Consider the following 23,726-nt stretch of genomic DNA (forward strand, 5'->3'; position numbering starts at 1 on the left):
TGCATGTCCTTCCACATTTTTCACCCGATTCACTTCATTCAAGTTTTAAAACATTCATAATATTCATGCCATCTTAGGTAGTATTTTTCTTGTCTCAAAAATTTTTCACAATTTCAGGTTTTTCACCCCAAAAAACCCATTCATTTCCAATGGCACATTCAACATTTCACATTTATACCATTCCAATTTCAAATTCACAAGATTCAACTCACATTGATAAAGCTTTTCAGCACACCCACAATTCTTACTTCCCAAAAATTCAACTTATTCACCCTTAGAAAACCCACAATAATTCAACTATTTTACTATTCACCATTCATTTCCATTGACACATTCAACAATTCACATTTACATCATTCCAATTTGAAATTCACAACATTCATCTCATTCAACTCATATTGGTCAAGCTTTTCAACACACCCCAAATTCCTATTTCCCACACATTCAATTCATTCACCCTTAAAAAAACGACAAAAATTCAACTATTCACTTTTCATTTCCATTGGAACGTTCAACTTTTCACATTTGCACCTTCTCAATTTCCACAAATTCAAGTCAGTCAACTCATTCAACTCACATTCAGCTTTTCAACACCCCCAAAATTCCTAGCCACACAATTTCACCATTCATTTCCAGTGGACCAGTGTTATTGCCCATTGGTCTCCCCAGTGCGGCGGCCATCTTGGGCAGGGACATTAGCTAGACTGGGGATACTCACCACGAGGTCTCCCCAGTGCGGCGGCCATCTTGGGCAGGGATATTAGCTAGACTGGGGATACTCACATTGAGGTCTCCGGCCATCTTGGGCAGGGACATTAGCTAGACTGGGGATACAAACCCCGAGGTCTCCCCAGCGCGGTGGCCATCTTGGGCAGTAACAATAGCTAGGCTGGTGTTACTCACCCCGAGGTCTCTCCAAGTGCGGCGGCAATCTTGGGCAGGGACATAAGCTAGACTGGGGATACTCACCCCGAGGTCTCCCCAGTGCGGCGGCCATCTTGGGCCCCAAGGTCTCCCCAGTGCAGCGGCCATCTTGGGCAGGGACATTAGCTAGACTTGGGATACTCACCCCGAGGTCTCCCCAGTGCGGCGGCCATCGTGGACATGTTGTTGAAAAGTATTGGGACACCCTTAAATTTCATCCTGAGGTGTCCCTAATGAAGCAGCCATGTTGTTCAAAAGTATTGGGACACCCAGAATTTTCATCCCCAGGTGTCCCTAATGAAGCGGCCATGTTGTTCAAAAGTATTGGGACACCTAGAATTTTTATCCCCAGGTGTCCCTAATGAAGCGGCCATATTCGTCAAAAGTATTGGGACACCCAGAATTTTCATCTCCAGGTGTCCCTAATGAAGCGGCCATGTTGTTCAACAGTATTAGGACACTCAGATTTTTTTATCTCCAGTTGTCCCTAATGAAGCGGCCATGTTGTTCAAAAGTATTGGGACACCCAGAATTTTCATCTCCAGGTGTCCCTAATGAAGCAGCCGTGTTGTACAAAGGTATTGGGACACACAGAATTTTCATCTTCAGTTGTCCCTAACGAAGCAGCCATTTTGTTAAAAAATATTGGGACACACAGAATTTTGATCCCCAGGTGCCCCTAATGAAGCGGCCATGTTTTTCAAAATTATTAGGGCACCCAGAATTTTCATCCCCAGGTGTGCCTAATGAAGCGGCCAGGTTGTTCAAAAGTATGGAGTCACACAGAATTTTCATCCCCAGGTGTTCCTAATGAAGCGGCCATGTTGTTCAAAAGTATTGGGACACAATGAATTTTCATCCCCAGGTATCCCTAATGCGGCGGCCATGTTTTTCCAAAATATTGGGACACCCCGATTTTTCATCCCCAGGTGTCCCTAATGAAGCAGCCGTATTGTTCAAAAGCATTGGGACAACCAGAATTCTTATTCCCAGGTGTCCCTAATGAAGCGGCCATTTTGTTCAAAAATATTGGGACCCCCCGATTTCTCATCCACAGGTTCTGTCCTTCCCGAGATTCCTTGTTTCCATCCTTCCTTGCTTCCTAGTGTCCTTTCTTCCTCATTTCTTCGCCTCATCCTTTCCTTCCTATTATTTTGTATTCTTACTTTGTTTTCTTTCTTGCTTGTTTTCCTTGCTATCTTGGTTCCTTGCTTCCTCCCTTCCTTTGATTCCATCATTCCTTGTTTTCCCTATTTTTTTCCCTGACTTCCTTTTTCCATTGTTTCCTTACTTCCTCTTTTCTTGTTTCCCTTCGGATTTTTTTCAAGGTCATTCAACTTAATTCAGCTTCATTCCAACGCATTCTGAGGTTTCCATACAATTTCCTTCGCCTTCACACACAATTTCTCCAGAAATTGCATTCTCTAGTTTATATTGAAATTTACCCACAACAGATTTTTAATCAACAAAATACTTTAAGTAGACACTCAAGCAGCAAGTAATAATCTTTTAGTCGATGAAGTCATTGCCAGAGCGCAACAAAGTGCCATCCGTAAAAATCACTGCCCTTGTAGTTTCTTATGTTTTTTACTCAACACCTCTATGGCAGCGGTAATTTTAGCAATTTCCTTCGTGCAAATTTTGGCACAAAAGAGCAAACCATATGGCCCTTAAATATTGCTAGATAAAAAAAAATTGAGGTAAGGTGTGCACAACGGTCTGGTTTCAATGTTACCACATAGTGTGTTGTGGCCCACTGACGTTACATTTTTCAGTGGCGTTAAGTCGTGCTCTGCATCATGACAAAAGTTGACTATGACACCATGGTAGATGTTATCTTAAAACCTCCTAATGATTATTTTGTTTTCTGTTAATTCCAGCATTTCTACTTCACTGTACCTGACTTAAAAGAGCTCCCCAGAATACCAGAGAACGTGAGTGTTTTCCATTTATTTCTTTGACTTAAGTGTTACCAAAGCCAGTCTAGAGGGAATCTAGCTAGGTCCCTCTCCTTGAGCGTGCAAAACAATGTCAAGCGATTGCGTGCCTTTCTACCCTTATGCAAGGATATGAACTCAAGCTTTTTTTTTTTTTTTTATACTTTTTTTTTTTTTTTTACTTTGTGATCCTTTTCTTTCTAGGGATGAACAATATTTTTTTTCTCAAACCGGTGCCGATAAATTAAAACAAGAACAATACCCATAACCGATGACTCATTCTTTTTTTTTTGTAATTTCAAGTTAACTGTATTTTGTGCAAAGAAATATTAAAAGATCCTAACCAAATATGAAATCACTATTACGAAAAAAAACACAAACAGATCTGCTTCTAAAATTGCACATGTATATATTTTATTACAGTAAACATATAGTTTGTTTTGTATGGCTTGTCAAATGTAAATAGTTCAGTGCATAATAAAAAGGTACAAGAAATGAATGTCAAATGGCGTGTGCGTACAAATGAGCACAGATAGACATACAGTGGACCAATGAACATGCAGGTACGTGAAAATGTAAAACAGCATTGATTAACTTCTGCTTTTACTGTGCTTTAATTTACTGAAATAGCTGACTCCATTGACTTGACTGAATTCACTTGGGAGATACAAAATTCAAACATAAAGGCTCCTAGGAATCCACAAACTCTTGGCTAAGGATTCATAAAGTGCACTAAAAAATACTGCAAGGTGAAAATGTGCATTGTAAAAAAATAATTACAGTAAATGCATAACTGAGCACTGCATACAGCACAGCCCTGTATCAGGGGCAAATCAGTAGTGGAGCTTATTTTCATCTATCAGTATATGCAAGTGTGTCACCTTGTTTTTTCTGGCACACATATATCCGAAAAATAGCGGTCGCTCCGAAGTATGAGCCGTAACGCCGAACCAAAGATGCAGAGTAAATGATACACAAAAAAACACAAATGCTGTTATTTTGTGATTGGAAGGTTGAGGGCCTGGAGCTGGAACCTTCTGCCTCTCAGCGCAAAGGCTTTCCGCTCACACGACATGTGATAATTCTAAAAATACATTAAAAAAAAATATATATAATAATAAATATAAATAGGTATAAAAAGTTGCATGATAAATATCGACCGATCTCGGTCCAGTCGATCAGATTGGTGTAAAGCAGGGGTGTCCACACTTTTTCAGCATGCAAGCTATTTATAAAATGATCAAGTCCTACTTGTGATCGACCTACTTGGTTTTTCTTTCTTTCTTTCTTTCTTTCTTTCTTTCTTTCTTTCTTTCTTTCTTTCTTTCTTTCTTTCTTTCTTTCTTTCTTTCTTTCTTTCTTTCTTTCTTTCTTTCTTTCTTTCTTTCTGTGTGTATGTATTTATTTTAAAATATACTTAGAATTCTTTATATGTACAACAGGTGTACCTTGCATAACTGCATGAACAATTTGCTAAATACAACTAGTGTACATTTTCTGTTCTTACTTTGATGACTTGCGCTGAACGGAACCAATGCATCGAGTCCCAGCATACTGGAGCTGTATTTGGACTTTGTTTTCATCAATGGCCCGAAAATGCTGCTCCACATGCCCTCCTTAGTCGTCCAGCAAGTGCCCCGGGCGGACCAACTGGCATGACGCAAACATCAACCGCCAGACGCGACACACCAACAATGCCCCTGGCCTCGTGCCGGCGTTTGGGTGGATGGCTGCTCCATCCCGCGGGTCCCCAGCGTTGGGGAAAGCGCATCGCCTACTTCCCTCTAGCCTGCCAGCTCTGCAGCAAGTTTGAGATGCCCCACCACGCAAACAACCACAAAACAAAAATCCTCCCCTCGTTCTGTATGGAAATACCTGGCTTACTTGGTCCCCTAATCATGTTTTTACTTTATTATGAAGTTTAGAGTAGATGGAATAAAATGGAAACTGCTGGTTTTGCCAGTTTGCACCCCTGTATACGCATGTGCGTTGAGGCATGCAATAGGTGTATGACTGGCTGCCCTGTATGTTAGTCAAGAGACAAATGGATGACAGGAAGTTTAGTTTTTTTTTTTTTTTTTTTTTTTTAACTAATTCACTGCCAGTTTTTTTTTTTTCAAACTCATTTCCTGCCATTAACAGGCAGCTATATCAACAGCATAAAGCCAACACCTCTAGCTAATTACCCTGCCCAAGATGGCCGCCGCACTGGGGAGAACTCGAGGTGAGTTTCCCCACTCTAGCTAATGTCCCTGTCCAAGATGGCCGCCGCACTGGGGAGACCTCGGGGTGAGTATCCACAGTCTAGCTAATGTCCATGCCCAAGATGGCCGCCGCACTGAGAAGACCACAGGGTGAATATCCCCAGTCTAGCTAATGTCCCTGTCCAAGATCGGCGCCGCACCGGAGAGTCCTCGGGGTGAGTATCCCCAGTCCAGCTAATGTCCCTGTCTAAGATGGCCGCCGCACCAGGGTGACCTCGGGGTGAGTATCCCCAGTCTAGCCAATTACCCTGTCCAAGATGGCCGCCGCACTGGGGAGACCTTGGGGTGAGTATCCACAGTCTAGCTAATGTCCATACCCAAGATGGCCGCCGCACTGGAAAGACCACGGGGGGAATATCCCCAGTCTAGCTAATGTCCCTGCCCAAGATGGCCGCCGCACTGGGGAGATCTCTGGGTGAGTATCCCGAGTCTTGCGAATGTCCCTGTCCAAGATGGCCGCCGCACCAGGGTGACCTCGGGGTGAGTATCCCCAGTCTAGCAAATGTCCTTGTCCAAGATGGCGGCCGCACCAGGGTGACCTCGGGGTGAGTATCCCCAGTCTAGCTAATGTCTCTGTCCAAGATGGCTGCCGCACTGGGGATACCACGGGGTGAGTACCCGAGTCAAGCGAATGTCCCTGTCCAAGATGGCCGCCGCACTGGGAAGACGTTGTGGTGAGTATCCCCAGTCTAGCTAATGTCCCTGTCCAAGATGGCTGCCGCCCTGAGGAGACTTCGGGGTGAGTATCCCCAGTCTAGCTAATGTCCCTGTCCAAGATGGCCGCCGCACTGGGGAGATCTCGGGGTGAGTATCCCGAGTCTTGCGAATGTCCCTGTCCAAGATGGCCGCCACACTGTGGAGACGTCGTGGTGAGTATCCCCAGTCTAGCTAATGTCCCTTCCTAAGATGGCCGCCGCACTGGGGAGACCTTGGGGTGATTATCCCCAGTCTAGCCAATGTCCCTGTCCAAGATGGCCGCCACACTAGTGTGACCTTGGGGTGAGTATCCCCAGTCTAGCTAATGTCCCTGTCCAAGATGGCCGCCGCACCGGGGTGACCTCAGGGTGAGGATCCCCAGTCTAACTTATTCCCCTGCCCAAGATGGCCGCCGCACTGGGGAGACCTCGGTTTTAGTGTTCACAGTCTAGCTAATGTCCATGCCCAAGATGGTCGTCGCACTGGGAAGACCACGGTGTGAATATCCCCAGTCTGGCTAATGTCCCTGTCCAAGATGGCTGCCGCACCAGGGTGACCTCAGGGTGAGGATCCCCAGTCTAACTAATTACCCTGCCCAAGATGGCCGCCGCACTGGGGAGACCTCGGAGTGAGTATCCAAAGTCTAGCCAATGTCCCTGCCCAAGATGGCCGCCGCACCGGGGAGTCCTTGGGGTGAGTATCCCCAGTCTAGCTAATGTCCCTGTCCGAGATGGCGTCAGCACCAGGGTGACCTCGGGGTGAGTATCCCAGTCTAGCTAATTACCCTGCCCAAGATGGCCGCCGCACTGGGGAGACCTCAGAGTGAGTATCCCCAGTCTCGCTAATGTCTCTTCCCAAGATGGCCGCCGCACTGGGGCGATCTCGGGGTGAGTATCCCCAATCTAGCTAATGTCCCTGTCCAAGATGGCCGCCGCACTTGGGAGACCTCGGGGTGAGTATCCCCAGTCTCGCTAATGTCCCTGCCCAAGATGGCTGCCGTACTGGGGAGACCTCGGGGTGAGTATCCCCAGTTTGGCTAATGTCCCTTCCCAAGATGGCCGCCGCACTGGGGAGACCTCGGGGTGAGTATCCCAGTCTAGCTAATGTCCCTGCCCAAGATGGCCGCCGCACTGGGGAGGCCTTTGGGTTAGTATCCCCAGTCTAGCTCATGTCACTGTCCAAGATGGCGGCAGCACTGGGGAGACCAAGGGGCAATAACACCGGTCCACTGGAAATGAATGGTAAATTGTGTGGCTTTTTTTAAGGGTGAATGAGTTGAATGTGTGGAAAGTAGGAATTTTGGGGGTGTTGAAAAGCTGAATGTGAGCTGAATGAGTTGAATGGATTGAATTTGTGGAAATTGGAATGGTATAAATGTGAAAAGTTGAATGTGCCAATGGAAATGAATGGTGAATAGTTGCATTTTTCTGTTGTTTTTAAGGATAAATGAGTTGAATGTGTGGGAAATAGGGATTTGGGGTGTGCTTGACCAATATGAGTCGAATGAGAAGAATGCTGAGAATTTCAAATTGGAATGATGTAAATGTGAATTGTTGAATATGGCAATCGGAATGAATGGTGGAATTTTTGGGGGTTTTTATGGGTGAATAAGTTGAATTTTTGGGAAGTAGGAATTGTGGGTGTGTTGAATAGCTTTTCCAATGTGAATGAGTTGAATCTTGTGAATTTGAAATTGGAATGGTGGAAATGGGAAATGTTGAAAGTGCCATTGGAAATGAATGTTTTTTGGGGGGGTGAAAAATGGGAAATATTGGGTAAACGGTAAGTTTGGGGAACGTAAAAAAATACTACCCCGGAAAGCATGCCACCTGTCCTTCGCAACTCACTCTCGCTTACCACCTTCGAATCCAAACTCAAAACTCATCTATTTAAGATCATCATTCTCACTATTCTTCTTCTTCTTTCATTATTTTTAATACAATTTTCATTCTTACTTTGTGTAATTCTATATTTACTACTGTTTATTGATGTACAATGTCCTTGAGTGTCTCGAAAGACGCTTCTAAATTGAATGTATTATTTGTTATTATTACTCAACTTATCATATAGACACATACATAAATGAAACATAGATGTATAAAATTAAAGCTTACCCGATCTCCAGTTAGTAACATCACACACTCCAACTGGTAGGAAAAGTAAGATGATTCCTACTTAAGATGTAATATCAAGTGCCAGTGGGCATACCACTCGGCAGCCTTTCATCATTAAACATGACTTCAACTGTCTTTTGGTTCAAAACATACGGCCAAATTCATGCTCTTAATATTTGACCGCTTGACAACTTTGTATGGGTATATATTTATACAGTTATAATATGAGTTTAATTTATTGCTATACCGTATGTAAATTTTCCGGTCCGTTTGCAGTCTGGGTACCCTTCCGCCATCCGTCTACCCGGCTTTTTGTCAAGCCAGACCAAATAATAATCGCCTATCCGTCAGTCCGTCTATCATTTTAAATGTGCTTCCGTGAGCGGTTCTGTCAACCAACTTAACCCTAGACCGCCACCTCCCACCAGTTGAGTGAAATTTGAAACGAAAGACTAACCGTGGTATGGAAGTCTCACCGCGGCCGGACTAAATTTTTCTCCTTTTAGGACCCAGAAGCTGTCAGAAAGCCTCACCGCGGCCATGGAAACCTCACCACGGCCATAAATGATTAATGATAAATGATGCCTATGCTTAGTCCGTCTGATTTTTTAAGTTTCCCGTCTATCGTTAATCGCCTACAAAATGGGCGTCCGCCATAGGTAGATAGACGGACCGGTCGTAGGCCGAATTCCCAGCTCTGTTAAATATATTTCCCGGTCTTGAAGCAAATGAGATTTTGCTGGTTTGTCATCCATCAGTGGCCAGTTTACCTGTCTATCAATCCATAAATTTTCTTGAGGAACACACAAACCAACGCGGACCAACCGGTCCGTGGTAGAAAAATGGTTGGGGACCTGGTGCGGCGCCTTAATCTACTTTGAATATTTGACTTTACACACAACAAGCAAATGAATTGACGTTAGCCTTGATGTTAGCTCAACAAAATAACTTATGCCCTAACTCAGCCCATTTGTGCCAGGAGTTACGTGGAAAACTTTAAGCACAATGAAATTTATCACAAGCCAATTGTTGAATAACAGAGTGCAAGTAAATGTATACAGTATATGTTAACAGGACGAGTTGGGACGTGGTGAGCCCTCAGATGTCGCTTGAGATTTGTCATTCTTTCCACTTAGTTTGTGGCCACATACACCGTTGCCGCTGTCTACAATGCATCGTGTTGTTCTTTCTGCTGGGTTGTACAGAAAGTATGTCCATATCTTTCCTCCGTTTCCGACCACCATGCCCATTTGCTGTCACTGTCGCCATGGTCCGTCAAAGGAAAGCGTGTCAGTGTGCGTGAGCCGAGACGAATGACCGCAGACCGGTTCGTGTTTTGTTGTGCGGGTGTGTGCCACGGTGTGTGCCACGCGTGCTGTCCCGGCGGTGGGCGTGCCCAAACGAGGATAGGTTGCACCAGCATTGCATTTTTTTTAAAGACAAATTGCGTGTTCAATAGGAAGGGATGTCATAAATTTCGAACGTCTGACGGACCACACGTTAACAATTTCGTCCGGTCTCGTCTCGTCACCGAATGTACGATGTACGATGTACGTCACCGATGTACGTCATGTTTTCGTCATCAAAGAGCCACGTTTAGCTCTTCATCGTCTCGTTATCGTCGTGAAAAAAAAGGGGCGTTAACGAAATATATTCGTCATCGTCATCGTTGACGAAAACAACACTGCTGTGTAGTTTATATTTCACAACTAACACATGTTTCTTGGGCTCTTGCAGAAGAACCTTACAGAGTATTTTGTAGCAGTAGATGTCAATAACATCCTTCAACTCTACGCTAGTATGCTTTATGAACGTCGGATCCTCATCTGCTGTAGCACGCTAAGCACTGTAAGTAGAGTCGCCATCTCTTTAATCTTTTCTGATTTTCTCTAATTCCTGTCAAAGTTCTTGTGTTGTGTGTTGTGTTGTTTATTTTTGGTGAACACATCTTAAAGAGAAGTCAACCCAAACATATTTTTTCAAGAATGTCTCCTATGCAGGCCCAATAGTTGAAACAAGACATTCTGATAAATATTGAGCCCACCTGTTTTTAGCCATCACTGGAGGTGGCCATTTAGTCACTTCTGTCGACTGAAAATGACATAACAGTTGCTCAGGTAACAGCCAGTCACAGCTCACATGTTCTATCAAGCTGAGCGCCATGAATATATATATATATATATATTTATATATATATATATATATATATATATATATATATATAAAATAAAATAAAATAAAAAGGTACCTCACGGGGGGCATGGCCAAAAGTTTCACCACAACCAACTTAATCCGACATTTGAAGAACAAGCAATTGGAAGACTATGGTGAGTTTACGAGGCTCACTGTATTGAATAGGGAAACACAGCAGCAACAATGAAACGGCAGCTAACGCAGCCCATGCTGACCAACTCAAACCCATATCACCGCAACAGACAAAAGGCAACGCAAACAACCAGGAAGATAATGAAATTTATCAGACTTGATGACCAACCATTCTCTGCGGTGGAAGACACCGGATTCCGCCGTCTGCTCGCCCACTTTCGAGCCTCGCTACGTGCTACCGAGACGCAAATAGTTCACAGACGTAGCTCTGCCTGAGCTCCACCAGAGAGTGTATTGTCGCAATGAAAGTTTCAGAAAAGAATGCCTCTTATCCTGTTTAAGTTTTACAAGTGTTAAATGGAGCTCGGATGTCAGTCCTGTGTTGATGTTGAGTCTAACAAGGGAGTTTTTCACTCACATACTGCTTTTAATGACAATAATCGAAACGAGGCATATTCCAAAAGACAAAATGCACATGGTAATGAGAGATAATGCGCGAACATGGTGAAAGCTATGACCAATAATAAATTTTGTGGTGTATGGCACGCACACTGCAGCTTGTTGTGCATGATGCGGTACTGTGACAGCGCAGTATAAGTGGCATTTTTGACACAGGCAGAGGCATTGTTGGTCACTTGTGGGCAACAGACCCACTACATCATTTTATAATTCACGAAAAGATTAACTGACTTTTTTTTCATTGACAAATACACAAGATAGTTTGTCTATGCACAAGACAATAAACCAAGTTCCCGAGTCGTTTCAATTTTGGAACTCATTGAATAGTTTATTCGAGTGAAGCCTGCATGTGACTGCATTTGATTTTTTCTACTTTGATTACACTCTTAAAACTACTGGGTTAAAAACAACCCAAATTGGTTTAAATGGGTAAACCCAACACATTCCTAAATTTGGACCGACCCAGCCAGTGGTTATTTTGGATCAGTAGGACTGGGTCAAGGGTGTGACCAGGCGTGTTGGGTTGGAGTAGTTTATCACAAAAGGGTCGCATTTGACTTCGCTGATGGGTTGATTGTGACTTCACTGCTGAGTTGATTGTGACCATACTTGTGGGTCAAGTTTGACTTCACTGTTGGGTCAAATTCAACTTTGCTGCTGGGTCGACGGTGACCTCGCTGCTGGGCAGACGGTGATCTCGCTGCTGGGTTAACGGTGACCTCGCTGCTGGGTCAACTGTGACTATGCTGTTAGGTTGAATTTGACTTTGCTGCTGGGTTAACTATGTGACCTCGCTTCTGGGTTGACGTTGACCTCGCTGCTGGGTCAAATTTCACTTTGCTGCTGGGTCAACTGTGACTACGCTGTTGGGGCGAATTTGACTTTGCTGCTGCGTTAACTATGTGACCTCGCTTCTGGGTTGACGTTGACCTCGCTGCTGGGTCAAATCTGACTTTGCTGCTGGGTCAACTGTGACTACGCTGTTGCGTTGAATTTGACTTTGCTGCTGGGTTAACGTTGACTTTACTTTTGGGTCAAATACAAATTTGTTGTTCGGTCAAACGGGACTTTGCTGCCAAAATGACCCCATAAGTGGTCGGAAATGTAATTTATTCCAATTATTGAATTCATTATCAATCACACTTTTCTTGCCATACTGTAATGTTATGTGGGTCTAAACATCACACATAGCAAGCCAAAGTTTAGTTAGCAATTTTAAAGAAAATATGTATTAAATGATCACACCAAACAAGCAAATCTCTATAGTTTTTTCCTCTAACATCTGAATATGGCTGCAACTAATGATCATTCATTCTGTCATTTTTTAAAAATGTATTTAATTGATAAATTGGACTACAACAAATATTTCCAGCCCTTTATTAAAATCAGGACAGAATTTCAAGTGCAGAAAATAGACAAAAACATTTAACTCATTTACAAAAAGCAAATGCCCGAAGAGATACCGTCTGCTCCCATGTATAACTACAGAAATCTGAGAATATTTCATGTTGTAAGGTTGAGGAAACAATGTCTTTGAACAATCATTTGTTTGGTCACCACTCGCCTCTACACATAAGGTACTAAATTGCGGCAAGTTGCGCTCCCATTAGCTTTACCGCATTGGATTGCCGTCCTGGAATGTGATAAATAGCGTTCTGAATAAATTCCCAACCCTGGGCACATGGTTTGGGATAATTCAAATCAAATACATAAACTGCTTTAAAGCATCCATCCACTGCACCCAAAAGGGATGGGTGCTCCAGGGCTGCCCCATTTATTATTACATATACTTGTGAGTACTGATGCTCTTCCCCAAGCATAACAACAAAAGGGTAGTCTGCTGTTGATGTTGCTGTGCCAGGTACTGAACCAGATTTGTTCCAGGCTGAAGAAGAAAACAGAAAAGAAGAGAAAATTTTAAGTTCATCCAACAGGTAAACTTTTACAATTAATGTCTAATTTTTAGGGTCCGAGCAGCGATCGGTGCGAGATCCTTTTTAATTTTGTAGAAATTTTTATTATTATCCCCAATCAATTACATATTTAAAGGCCTAAACATGAACGAAAACTCGGCAGACTTTGCATAGACACATGGGGCCTGGTGAAAAATTGTATATTTTTATTTTTAAGTTGTCATGCACAATTACAAAGAAATGGATTGGTAGTGCCATAGGTTTAACAGAGCCCTGTCCCACATTTATGATCTAGTATTATGAAAATTGGGAAGCATGTGTAGCACCCGAAATGTACAAATAATACTTTGGTAGCCATACCCCTAAATTGTACAGGAAGTAGGAGTGTACATCTCTATACATACTATTTTTGATATCAGAAAAGTGGAATGATTCGATTCAGTTCAACTCAGTAGGATAATGATTTTCCTCGATATGGTACAGCACAATTCGAGATTGTATAATGCAATTACTTTTCCATCCATCCATAGATTATCTGCTGCTTATCCGAGTTCAGGTCACGGAGGCAGCAGCTTCAGTAGGGAAGCCCAGACTTCCCTCTCCCCGGCCACGTCTTCCAGCGCTTCCGGAGGGATCCCAAGGCGTTCCCAGGCTAGTCGGGAGACATAGTCCTGGGTCGTCCTCGGGGCCTCCTGCTGGTGGTACATGCTCAAAACACCTTACCATTCAGTAGGCATCTTAATCAGATGCCCGAGCCATCCCAACTGGATACTCGAGACGTGGAGGAGCACTGGCTTGACTTGAGTCCCTCCCCGGTTGACCGAGCTTCTCATCCAATCTCTAAAGGAGAGCCCGGACACCCTGCGTAGGAAACCCATTTTGGCTGCTTGTATCTGTGATCTTGTTTTTTCGGTCATGAGCCACAGCTTGTGACTATGGGTGAGGATAGGAACAGAGATCAACTCGTAAATCAAGAGCCTCAACATTCGGCGCAGCTCCTTCGCCACCACGACAGACCGATAGAGAGTCCGCATCACATCAGATGCTGCACCGATTTGCCTGCAGATCTCCTGTTCCATCCTGCCCTCATTTGTGAAAAAGACCCACCTCCACTCTCAGACTCAAGTGAGAGTCAGAGACATGACTTTTAGAAGCCCTCAGTAACACATCGTGTGCAAAAAGCTGATATGCAATACCGAGGTCACCAAACTTAAAACACCCTGGCTGTGCCTAGATATTCTATCCATTAAAATTATGAACAAAAGTGTGACAAAGGGCAGCCTTGGCAGAGTCCAAACTCACTCGCAATGAATCCGACATACTGCCGAATTCAATGCTGGCCGAACTCTGACATCAGTGGTACAGCGACCAAACAGCCCGTATTAGGGGACTTAGGGGGCTCGGTACCCCATAGTCCCAAAGCACCCACCACAGAACTCCCCAAGGGACACGGTCAAATGCCTTCTCCAAGTCCACAAAAAAACATGTAAACTGGTTGGGCGCATGCCCATGAACCCTGCCGAGGGTGTGGATCTGGTCGACTGTTCCATGGCTGGGATGAAAACCACATTGCTCCTCCTGAAGCTGAGATTCAACTACTTCCCAATGGACCCTCCTCTCCAGCACCCCTGATACACCTTACCAGGGAGGCTGAGGAGTGTGATTCCTCTGTAATTGGAACACACCCTCCGGTCCCGTAATCCAGAGGCACTGTCCTCAATGTCCACACAATGCTGTAGAGGCGTGTTTACCATGACAGCCCCACAGCATTTAAAGCCTTTAGGAACTCCAGGCGGATCTTATTGCCACTGCTTTTTAACCACCTCGGTTACTTCAACCCCAGCAACAAGGGAGCCCACATCGGAGTTTCCAAGCTCTCCTTCCTCAATTGAAGGAGTGTTGGTAGAATTGAGTAGGTCTTCCACATTTGTCACTGCAAATGTTAGAAAACATTAGCAACTATTTTCACTATCCTCTGCCAAATGATAAATTAGGCTATATTTCAAATAATGGCTGTATTATCCAATAAGCAAATTGTTGGAATGTTTTGTAGGTCTCGAGTCCATAAGCCCAATTAGCAATTTACAAAACAACTACTTACTCAATGCGTGTTCGTTTTATCTTTCAAGAAGGTATCCAATGTAAATAAAGACTCACACAAGTGGATTGAATTTTCTAGTCAGTTTTCTTTACCATCTCTGAAGTTCAGGAATCATACAATAAGCAGATCTGGCCAGCTTTTCCATCCTCGCGAATGCTCTCACCCGAGACGGGCGAGGGCAGAAAAGGGGCACGGTCTCACATGCAGCCCTCTCATATATAATGTCTTCAAAATCTAAACATAATGTGGGTTGGTTTCCTCCCTGGCTGGCCATGCCTATTGGGCTGATCTTCACCAGCTGGTCCCGTGCTCAGATCAGGGCACGCTGACTCTGAGACTTTTAACTGATTATGCGATGTGTAATTCCCAATTTGGTTTTTGGTTAACCTGTCGGCTAATATAAAGCCATTCATATAGATTCAGATCCTTCAAAATTATCCATAATCTTAATTTACAGGCTGGATGTCAATGAAGGACTTGCGACACGCCAGGCCACTGGGGCGGAAATCTTAGCTCACGATTCTGTAAAGAGCAGTTGGGAGCAGGACAAGTAGCAGCTGTAGTGCAATGTCTCATTGCTTGTCTGTAATATTAAAATTCTTTCAAATGCAACATGGAGTCAATACCCCTTCAGAAATAGTAGATCAGCTATTTTGTGACAACATACTAGAATGGCGAGGTAAGAATTTAATTTATATACACCCACACGCACACGCCCGCACACACAAAAGTGTTTTAGCTTTGCCCCAACACCCAGTTGTATTGGGCGAGTATATTTGCCCAATACATCATCAAAGTTTCCCACCCCAGTATAAATATCCAGATGTTTAAAGGTTTGAACACCATTTTAACAGATGAAGTGCCTAATACAGTGCTCAAATGTTACAACCAGTTCCAGGAATGTGAGATGTATATGCATACTTGCTGAGAGCAAGTCTACATTTGTGAGAAGGTCCCCTGTCTTCTCCACCTGGCCATGCGAATTATTTTTGCTGTGAACTCAGTGTTTCAGTTTTTAGTTAATTTATCAGTACATTCAGGATGTAAAACAGAGAAATCCTGAGAAATCTGGAGGCAGGAAAATACTTTTTTGGGTTTTGTCCCATTTGCTCTGATCCACTGTGCTATATGAATGGCAGTCTGAAACATGAACTGGTCAACCTGTGCAGCTGGCCACATGTTGTTCTTCAGCCACTCTGTCATGTGTAATACATGTTCGAAAATTTCCTCAGAATCTGTGATGAGCACAGCAAATTATACATTCTGGTGATGTATACTTCAAGTATGAACAGCTATGTTTATTGCAAAGAAAATACAGTGAGTTGGATTGAAAGAGGACAACTTGTCCATTCTATTTCAGGACATCTTGCCGTACCTGGCAGAATGACTTGCTTTTCTTTTGGCATCACTGGTGCATCCAACTGCCTTCCCTGTCGCTTGCGACACCTTTTTCGTACATTTTGAAGACGCTCTTCCAGAAAGGCAGTTGCTGGTTTGCCGCTCCTTCCTGGGGTAAACCATGCATCCTAAGTAGAATTAATAGAAAACACATACACAAAGTGATCACTTTGATACCTGATGATCATAAACATAATGCTCGTACAACCTTTTTAAACGTATTTTTGTACGTTTTTTTTTCTAAGTTTATCAATGTGTTGAGTCTGTTGACTATCTGTGGTTTGCTCTAAGACCTTTAAGCCTTAAAGTGTAAGGCACTGACCTGCATTTAAAACTTTGTAACAATTTGTAAAATATTGTATATATATATATATATATATATATATATATATATATATATATATATATATATATATATATATATATATATATATATACACATATACTATGAAATTTGTATGTTACTATATATATATATATATATATATATATATATATATATATATATATATATATATATATATATATATATATATATATATATATATATATATATATATATATATATATATAAGTAACATGCAAATTTCATAGGGTATAGTAATTGTACTTACATAGCCCGTGCCTTGGCAGTCCTTCAGGCATGGAAATTGCTCCACAATTGATAATGCCAGCTTTGCCTTAATAGATGTAGTCGGATTTTAAGACAGTCGACACAACAGACATTTACTACTACTTAATCTTAGAGTAACATACATGCACATTGGAAGGGATCGTTTAGATGGATGTTGAGAACCCTGATCTGGAATACTCACGTCTCTATGAAGTGTTCCATCAAGTGAGAAACAAGTATACGGACCATTTTATGTCTTTCAATTATAGAGATGCATAGGCCTTCAAGACTGCAAAGCACTCCTTTCCCTTCCTCTACTTTGCTGAGGATCACACAGATGCCCTTGTTTTATAAAGAGACAGAGAAAATTAATTCAAAATTTGAATCCCTATGCTCTTCCTATAGTCTGTGAAGTGAGGCTTGTAAAACAACATATACAGAATAAGTGAGCATACAAATGTCGCTCCTTCCACCAAAACATTTGGTTGGTATGCAGGCAATTCTGGCAGTGTAGGGCCTTCTGGAACTGGAATGGTCTGCGTCAAAATAGTAGGCTTACTTTGGGATGATGAATCCTTTGAAGTTTGAATAGGAAATTATCATCACCGGTGTCAGAGAAACAGTAGCTGGGTTTAATGGGGTCCTTATATACCGATTAGAATAAAACAGAATTCTCAATCCCAATGAAAATGCTCCATATTAACATCTCAATCTGCATTAACAGAGTGAATCCAAATTGAATTTCATATGGGTGGTATATTTGTTTTGCGAATTCGATCAGTAGTTATTTATAGTTACTGTATATTGGAATAGCTAGGCTGTGTCTTGACTCTACATGCTCTGTCTTGATGTAAATGTGCAGTGATGTCATTGTTCATGCACTTGAAAATATTGGGACTTTTCAACCAAGGCTGGTCTGCGATGGGAGATTTTTTTTTTTTTAACTACCGACATTCTTGACTTTTTAATAAAGCTTTTGCTTTATTCAGTGTTAAAACAATCACAACTACTGTGCTAAATTGACATCTGATCTTGAGATGGATAAATAGATCATACATTACATAGATCTGCCCAAGTCACAAGCCGATAAAATCGCTGTTCCTATTAAACGTAGTGGCAACATACATGCACCGAATTAGAATAGATCTCGTCAAGTAAACTGTCGCCAAGAAATCTTACATTTGAGTTATTTCAATCAGACATACAAAAATACATGTAAACCCAGCTAATAATTCAATTTGTTGAAAAAAAAAAAATATTATTGCACTTACATTTCATTCATTTAAAACGCTGTGTAGAATATATTCTTAGAATATCCACAGTGCATGACACTGATGTTGCTCCATGGCAATATTGTGAAAAAGTTGCAATAAATGAAGTACTACAAGGTAGTGTCAAGACAAACGATAACTAACTAGATTTTGAGAGAAATACTAACATAATACCATACAGTTAAGTATGCCATGTAATCCACCTTTCGTTTAAAAGCGCCTTTATCTCAATGAAATGTAATGATGATTGTCAGTATCCTTATGGGACCTCACAACATGGAGGGGGTGATGGTCAACAATGGAATCAAGGCGGACTGCATCGATTTCTGTGGTTGAAGACACAGTGAAGGAAAAGTAATGCCTTTCAAAGCCTGTCGTTTCCCACATTTTCACAATGAGTGTGACTTTTGAGTTCATTACTATAATGTTCCGTATGGTTCCAAACTGAGGTTCACCATCGGAAGAGTGGGAAAGGAAAAGTGTCACTCCAGGCCTATAGCAAGTACCTTTGTACTTAATCCAAGATGCCAAATACACTTCTGTGAACACACCAATTCCATCAAACTTACTTTTCACCCTGTCAAAGTCCTCTATGGTACCAAGGAAATTGGTGGATCCTGGACCAACTTCTAAGTCATGGTTGAACAGCTGGCCAGACAGCAGAGTGTAGCACATCATTATCTGATGTCTGTAGGCCTGAGTTTTACAAATATTCCGAAAATTGCATGCCACGTGGCTTACCCGTTTGAAAAAAACATGTTTTGCTTCATAGCGCATAGTCCAAAAGTGAACTACAGGTACCAGTTTTCTGATGGCTCCTGCATAATGAACCATAAAATGGTGTTTGGGCTTCAAGTGTCTGTCAGGGTAGAGCTTTAAATATAGACAATGATGTTCCTGGATCAAGTATCTCAAAAGGGTGACAGCCCCTTCTGTCAGCTCAGGAGAAAAGATAAACTCCATACAGCTAAGCAATGAAAGGAGCAATTTCCAGCGTTCGTTTCCCTCTGGAACCAAATCCCCTATCATGAGCGGCAGCAGTCTCAGTAGACACCATGTCTGTGCAGCCGTATGCCTGAGGGCTCCATCAGGATGTTTAAAGTCATGGGGTTTGATTTCAAATGGCTTGTTGTGTACATCATGAAACCCATAATCAAAGCTGATTAACCTGTAGTTGACCTGTTCCAGGGTTATGAGTTTCTGTTCAATCAATGAATTGATCACAAGTTTAAATTCAAGACCACCAACTCCTTCAAGGATGTCATGCATGACATCTGGAGTGACAGTCAGTAACATGGTAGAACTGCAGCTTGTTCAGGGAACAGTCTCTTTTGATGCCAGTTTCCATTGGGTTGTGTAGAAGGCAGTCTGCCTGGTAGTTTGACTTGTCTCGAAGTGATAAAGGATCCTCAACAGTTTGAACTCTCAACACTTCTCTGTGTACCCGACAAATTCTACAAACACTCTTGCCTGCAAAGCCTTCGTTGAAACCAAGGATGCTGTTGAGTCCAAGGTTATCCCCACACACCTGTGCTACTCCAACTTTAACATTGCCTTTGAAATGTATGGCTTCCACCTGAATACCATTCAGGCCACGTCACATATATCCTTCACGATTGGTTCCAGCACCGCATCCATGCCATACGTTTTTACATCATCTGTCTTGTTACTGCTTATATTTACATAGGTTTGATCCCGAATGTTTGCCGTCAATGTTATACATTAATGGCTACATTTTGCCGCCGTCCCTGTGTGACCTATATCTTTGCTGCTGTAACAATGAAAATTTCCCCACTGTGGGATCAATAAAGGCATTCTTATCTTCTTATCTTATCTTATCTTGTACACGGCCAGCAAGAAGTCAGACTTGAGGCTGGATAGATACTCTGGTGGCAAGCATTTCAAGGTGAAATAGATTAAACCAAGTTTGTGAACTGAGGTTTTGGAGCCAAGTGGGTTGAGCATCTCACAATCATCTGCATTAACGGAAAGGGGAATAGAGAACTCTTCAGAAAATAGGGAATTTGTTCCAAAGAGGGTGCCATCTCTGAAATCTTCAAGTGCAGTACTTTCACGTTTTTGCCACTCTAGGATTTTCTCCATTGTTCCTGGACTTTCCAAGATCAGCTTCATCATCTTTTTTAAGGGAATGTACTGGAAGGTGTCTCGAACTGAAACTTGTTTCACGGTCCCTGTCCTTCGGTCTGTTTGTTGTGTGTAGGAAAAACCAGGGAGAGGGACTGCTTCTGGCTGTATGAAGTATCCAGACTGGGTGAAAAACTTAATATGCCTATATTCTGTTTCAAAGCCTTGAAATGGATGAGCAACAGATGCAAAATAGCCCATCAGCGCCTTCTCCTTGGGAGTCTCAGGGTGGCCCATCTCTCTTAGAAAATTGACAGTTCTTCTTTTCAGACTTTCAACGATGTCTTTGAACAGAACGGATGTATGTTCAATAACATCCCTAATCCCTGTGTATGTTTGTGAAGAACTGGCCTTCAACCTGGCTCAGAAGACTGCAACTCTGTCTTTAATGCTGTCTTCCTCCAACTCATCCCATTCTTCCACTGAACTGTCACTGCATTCCACCTTGCTTAACACGCAGCATTGTGGATCTGGAGCAATTGAGCCATGAAACTGCTGAGATGAAGAACCTTCTTCTGTTCCAGCAGACAATCCGAAAGCGTGCCCCAGTTGGTGTCTTCTAAAAGCTCGCTGGTTAGCATCCTCAGTTCCAGCATTTAACTTGAGAGCATGACCCTGTAGGTGTCTTCTAAAGGATCTTTGGTTATCGAATGAACGATGGCACCCAAGTTGAGCACACTGGAAATAAGTCGGTGGACACTACATCATGCATCACTCTGAGATGGGAAAATAACTGTCTTATGTCAGTGCCTACAGACCTTCTACATTTAAAACACATGAAAACCATTTTGTCAAGACCTACACTAGAGTACCTTAAGCAACTTTTTTCAGTGCTGCTGAAATTTTAGCCGTGGCCCAAGTAGAGGTATCACAGATGGCAAGCTGTTGCCATCCAGAAGGAAGAAGCACTCTGTATCAATTTGTTGTTCTGCAAAACAAAAGATGTTCATTTATTCTCATTGAAACGATGTATTAACGTGAAACTTGTAGAAATGGGAAGCATTCTAAATCGGCCATTCAACTCGCTTGCTCTGCCCACATATTGCTGAGGCTGATATCAGGGGAACCAATTCATTTCACAAACAGTGACCAAGTGATATACAAAAAACACGAATGAGTCTCGATACCTATGTGTGATGAATATTTACTTCACTTTTTTTTAAAAGACTGTGGTCCTCAAAGTTATTTGCAATCAGGATTTTTGTGGTCTAATCACTGATTACCGAGTCTAAATAAACTGATCCAATCACAAGATGAAGCGATGAGGGATATTGAAGTAACTCTTTTACTGTATAAACATTAAGGCTTGAAATAAGCAGTTTTGCATCACAGGTTGCATATCAGAAATAGCATTTTGTGCCTCCTTAAAACACAATAAATATCAAAATTGAAACTCACAGATTTTTTTACTTTTTCCGTTACAGTCCAAACTTAAGGCTGAGGTAACAACCAATTACAGCTCACCCGTTTTCTGAGCACTGAGCAACTGTGATGTCATTTTCAGTCAACAGAAGTGAGTAAATTACCGCCCCCTGAGATGGCTGAACTTTGCTGCTTAACTCATATTCCATAAACACAATACGTATTAATCAGAATTCCTTGTTTCAACTAGTGGGCTTGCATTAGTGATGGGCGATATGGCAAAAATACCATATCACGATTTTTTAAAAATAAAATCACGATCCTGATTTTATTATGATTGTTTTTTTACATCTTTTTCTAGACTAATTTGCACATTTTTACCATTTTCCTCATGTTAAACATAAAACATGTTTAAAATGCATATAAAACTTTAAAAGTAAAAAAAAAAGACATTTCAACCCAGCTAAGCGTCCTGAACAGGTTTTAATTTGAATAGTGACAATTTTTTTATCAAAATGTGCAGTGAATGTAAACATAAAAGGTAACAACGTAAACATAAAAACACAGCTCGTAACGCGGGTCTAGTACTTTGAAGAGTCTTTTAAACCCCTCGTTTTCCACTGTTTTAATGGGAATCATGTCTTCAGCAAGGTAATATTTACTGCCTCAGTTACTTCTTTACACTGCTTGCTTGTTTTTTTTTCATATGTAGTGCCCTTGTTAAATTACTGTGTTACTGTGGGTTGTGTTATCTTGGAGCTAGCGGCTGCCTCTGGCTACCATGTGTCTGATCTCTGTTTGCTTTGGCTGTCGGCATAGTTTTTGGGGTGCTGTGTCCGCAAGGGATTAAACAGGTTTGACGTGTTGCCATCTGACGTCCAAACCAAGTCTCTGCAAACTTTGCAAATAGCTGGTTTGCGCTTTCTTCTCCGAAGAAAAGCCAAACCAAATCGACATTGTGGATATGGAGTTTCTTTTCAGGACCAACTCTGTTTCGTGATGACTTTCCGCTATAGCTTCCCGGTATACAAACAAACAGGGAGGCAGGGAGTGTCACGCACGGTGCACTGTGCATGCTGTGTTTGGTTGGTCGCATATGCGTCAGTGGCTTTGCGACGCCATAGAGCTAAACTGTATAGAATGTGCCCTGTAGACGATCAAACGATCTTTCAGCTTTATGAGATCGTCAACACGTTAAACCCCTTAACGATCAAATATCGTCATATCGTCCACCCCTAGCTTGCATAGAACATATTCTTGAAAAAAAAATGTTTGGATTGATTTCCACTTTAAAGGGGATTTCAACCTGGGTAGTTGTGATGTCATTTTCAGTCGACAGAAATGACAAAATGGCCGCCCCCTGAGATTAGAGGTAAAATCTTAAACCCAAGCCAGAGTCCAAGCCTGACCCGAATTTCGGGCTTGGTCGGGTCTAAAATGTTATGTTATGTCATTATGTACGAGTCGGGACCGGCTTCTCTCTCACTGACTTTTTTTTATTTTCAATAAATATATGTTTATAAAATTGTACACTAAAACGATGCGAAGGCGCTTTTTAGGTAATTGTTACTTAACTACTAAACAGGAGCCGCAGAGCCAGAGCACGCTTTGCGCATGTGACAGTGCGCAAAGCATGCTCTGCGAACGTGAACGCCAAAATTTCGGGTTTGCTTCGGGCTCGGGCCTGCAAATCAAGTTAATTGGTCGGGCTCAGGCTGGGGCGGGCTTTAATACCCGCGGTCCTGGGTCAGGTCGTGCTGGATTTTTTAGGGTTGATCTTACCTCTACCTGAGATGGCTAAAAATGGGTGGATTTTGCTGGTTAACTAATATTGCACAGACACACTATTAATCAGAATGCAGTGTTTCAACTAGTGGGCCTGCTGGGAACATATTATTGAAAAAAATATGTTTGGGTTGATTTCCTCTTCAAGGGGCCAAAAAGAAATTATTTTAGTCATTAAATATATTTCAAATTAAACAGTTATCGGCATTCTTTTCTGCCAAATATCGGAATCGGCCTAAGAAAAAATCAATTATCGGTCAGGCCATAGACTTAAGCAACAAATGCACTCCAAAAATTATAAATATTTGTACAACCTTCAGGTTGTATAAATAATTTAAAAGCACCTGTTTTTGGGAGGTAAGTATAGCGGTATACTGCTTATTAGGAATGAGAATTAATAGTGATTTTGGATATCTCAC

General features: G+C 42.2%; 1 protein-coding gene across 6 annotated transcripts in view; it reads left to right on the forward strand.

The window, feature by feature from the left end:
• The window catches only part of dennd1a (DENN/MADD domain containing 1A), a 116,117-nt gene that overhangs the window by 36,337 nt on the left and 56,054 nt on the right, over positions 1-23,726 (forward strand). For 4 of the 6 annotated variants that reach the window (XM_086054528.1, XM_086054531.1, XM_086054532.1 and 1 more), the window contains 2 exons: positions 2,805-2,858; positions 9,673-9,783. In XM_086054528.1, the coding sequence (XP_085910654.1) occupies positions 2,805-2,858; positions 9,673-9,783 (165 nt within the window). The remainder of the gene's footprint in view (positions 1-2,804; positions 2,859-9,672; positions 9,784-23,726) is intronic. The other 2 variants (XM_086054529.1, XM_086054530.1) reach the window with 2 other exon arrangements.

The sequence above is a fragment of the Filicampus tigris genome, chromosome 15 (assembly GCF_054856515.1).
Source record: "Filicampus tigris isolate MCC_2025a chromosome 15, RoL_Ftig_1.0, whole genome shotgun sequence".
NCBI lineage: Eukaryota > Metazoa > Chordata > Actinopteri > Syngnathiformes > Syngnathidae > Filicampus > Filicampus tigris.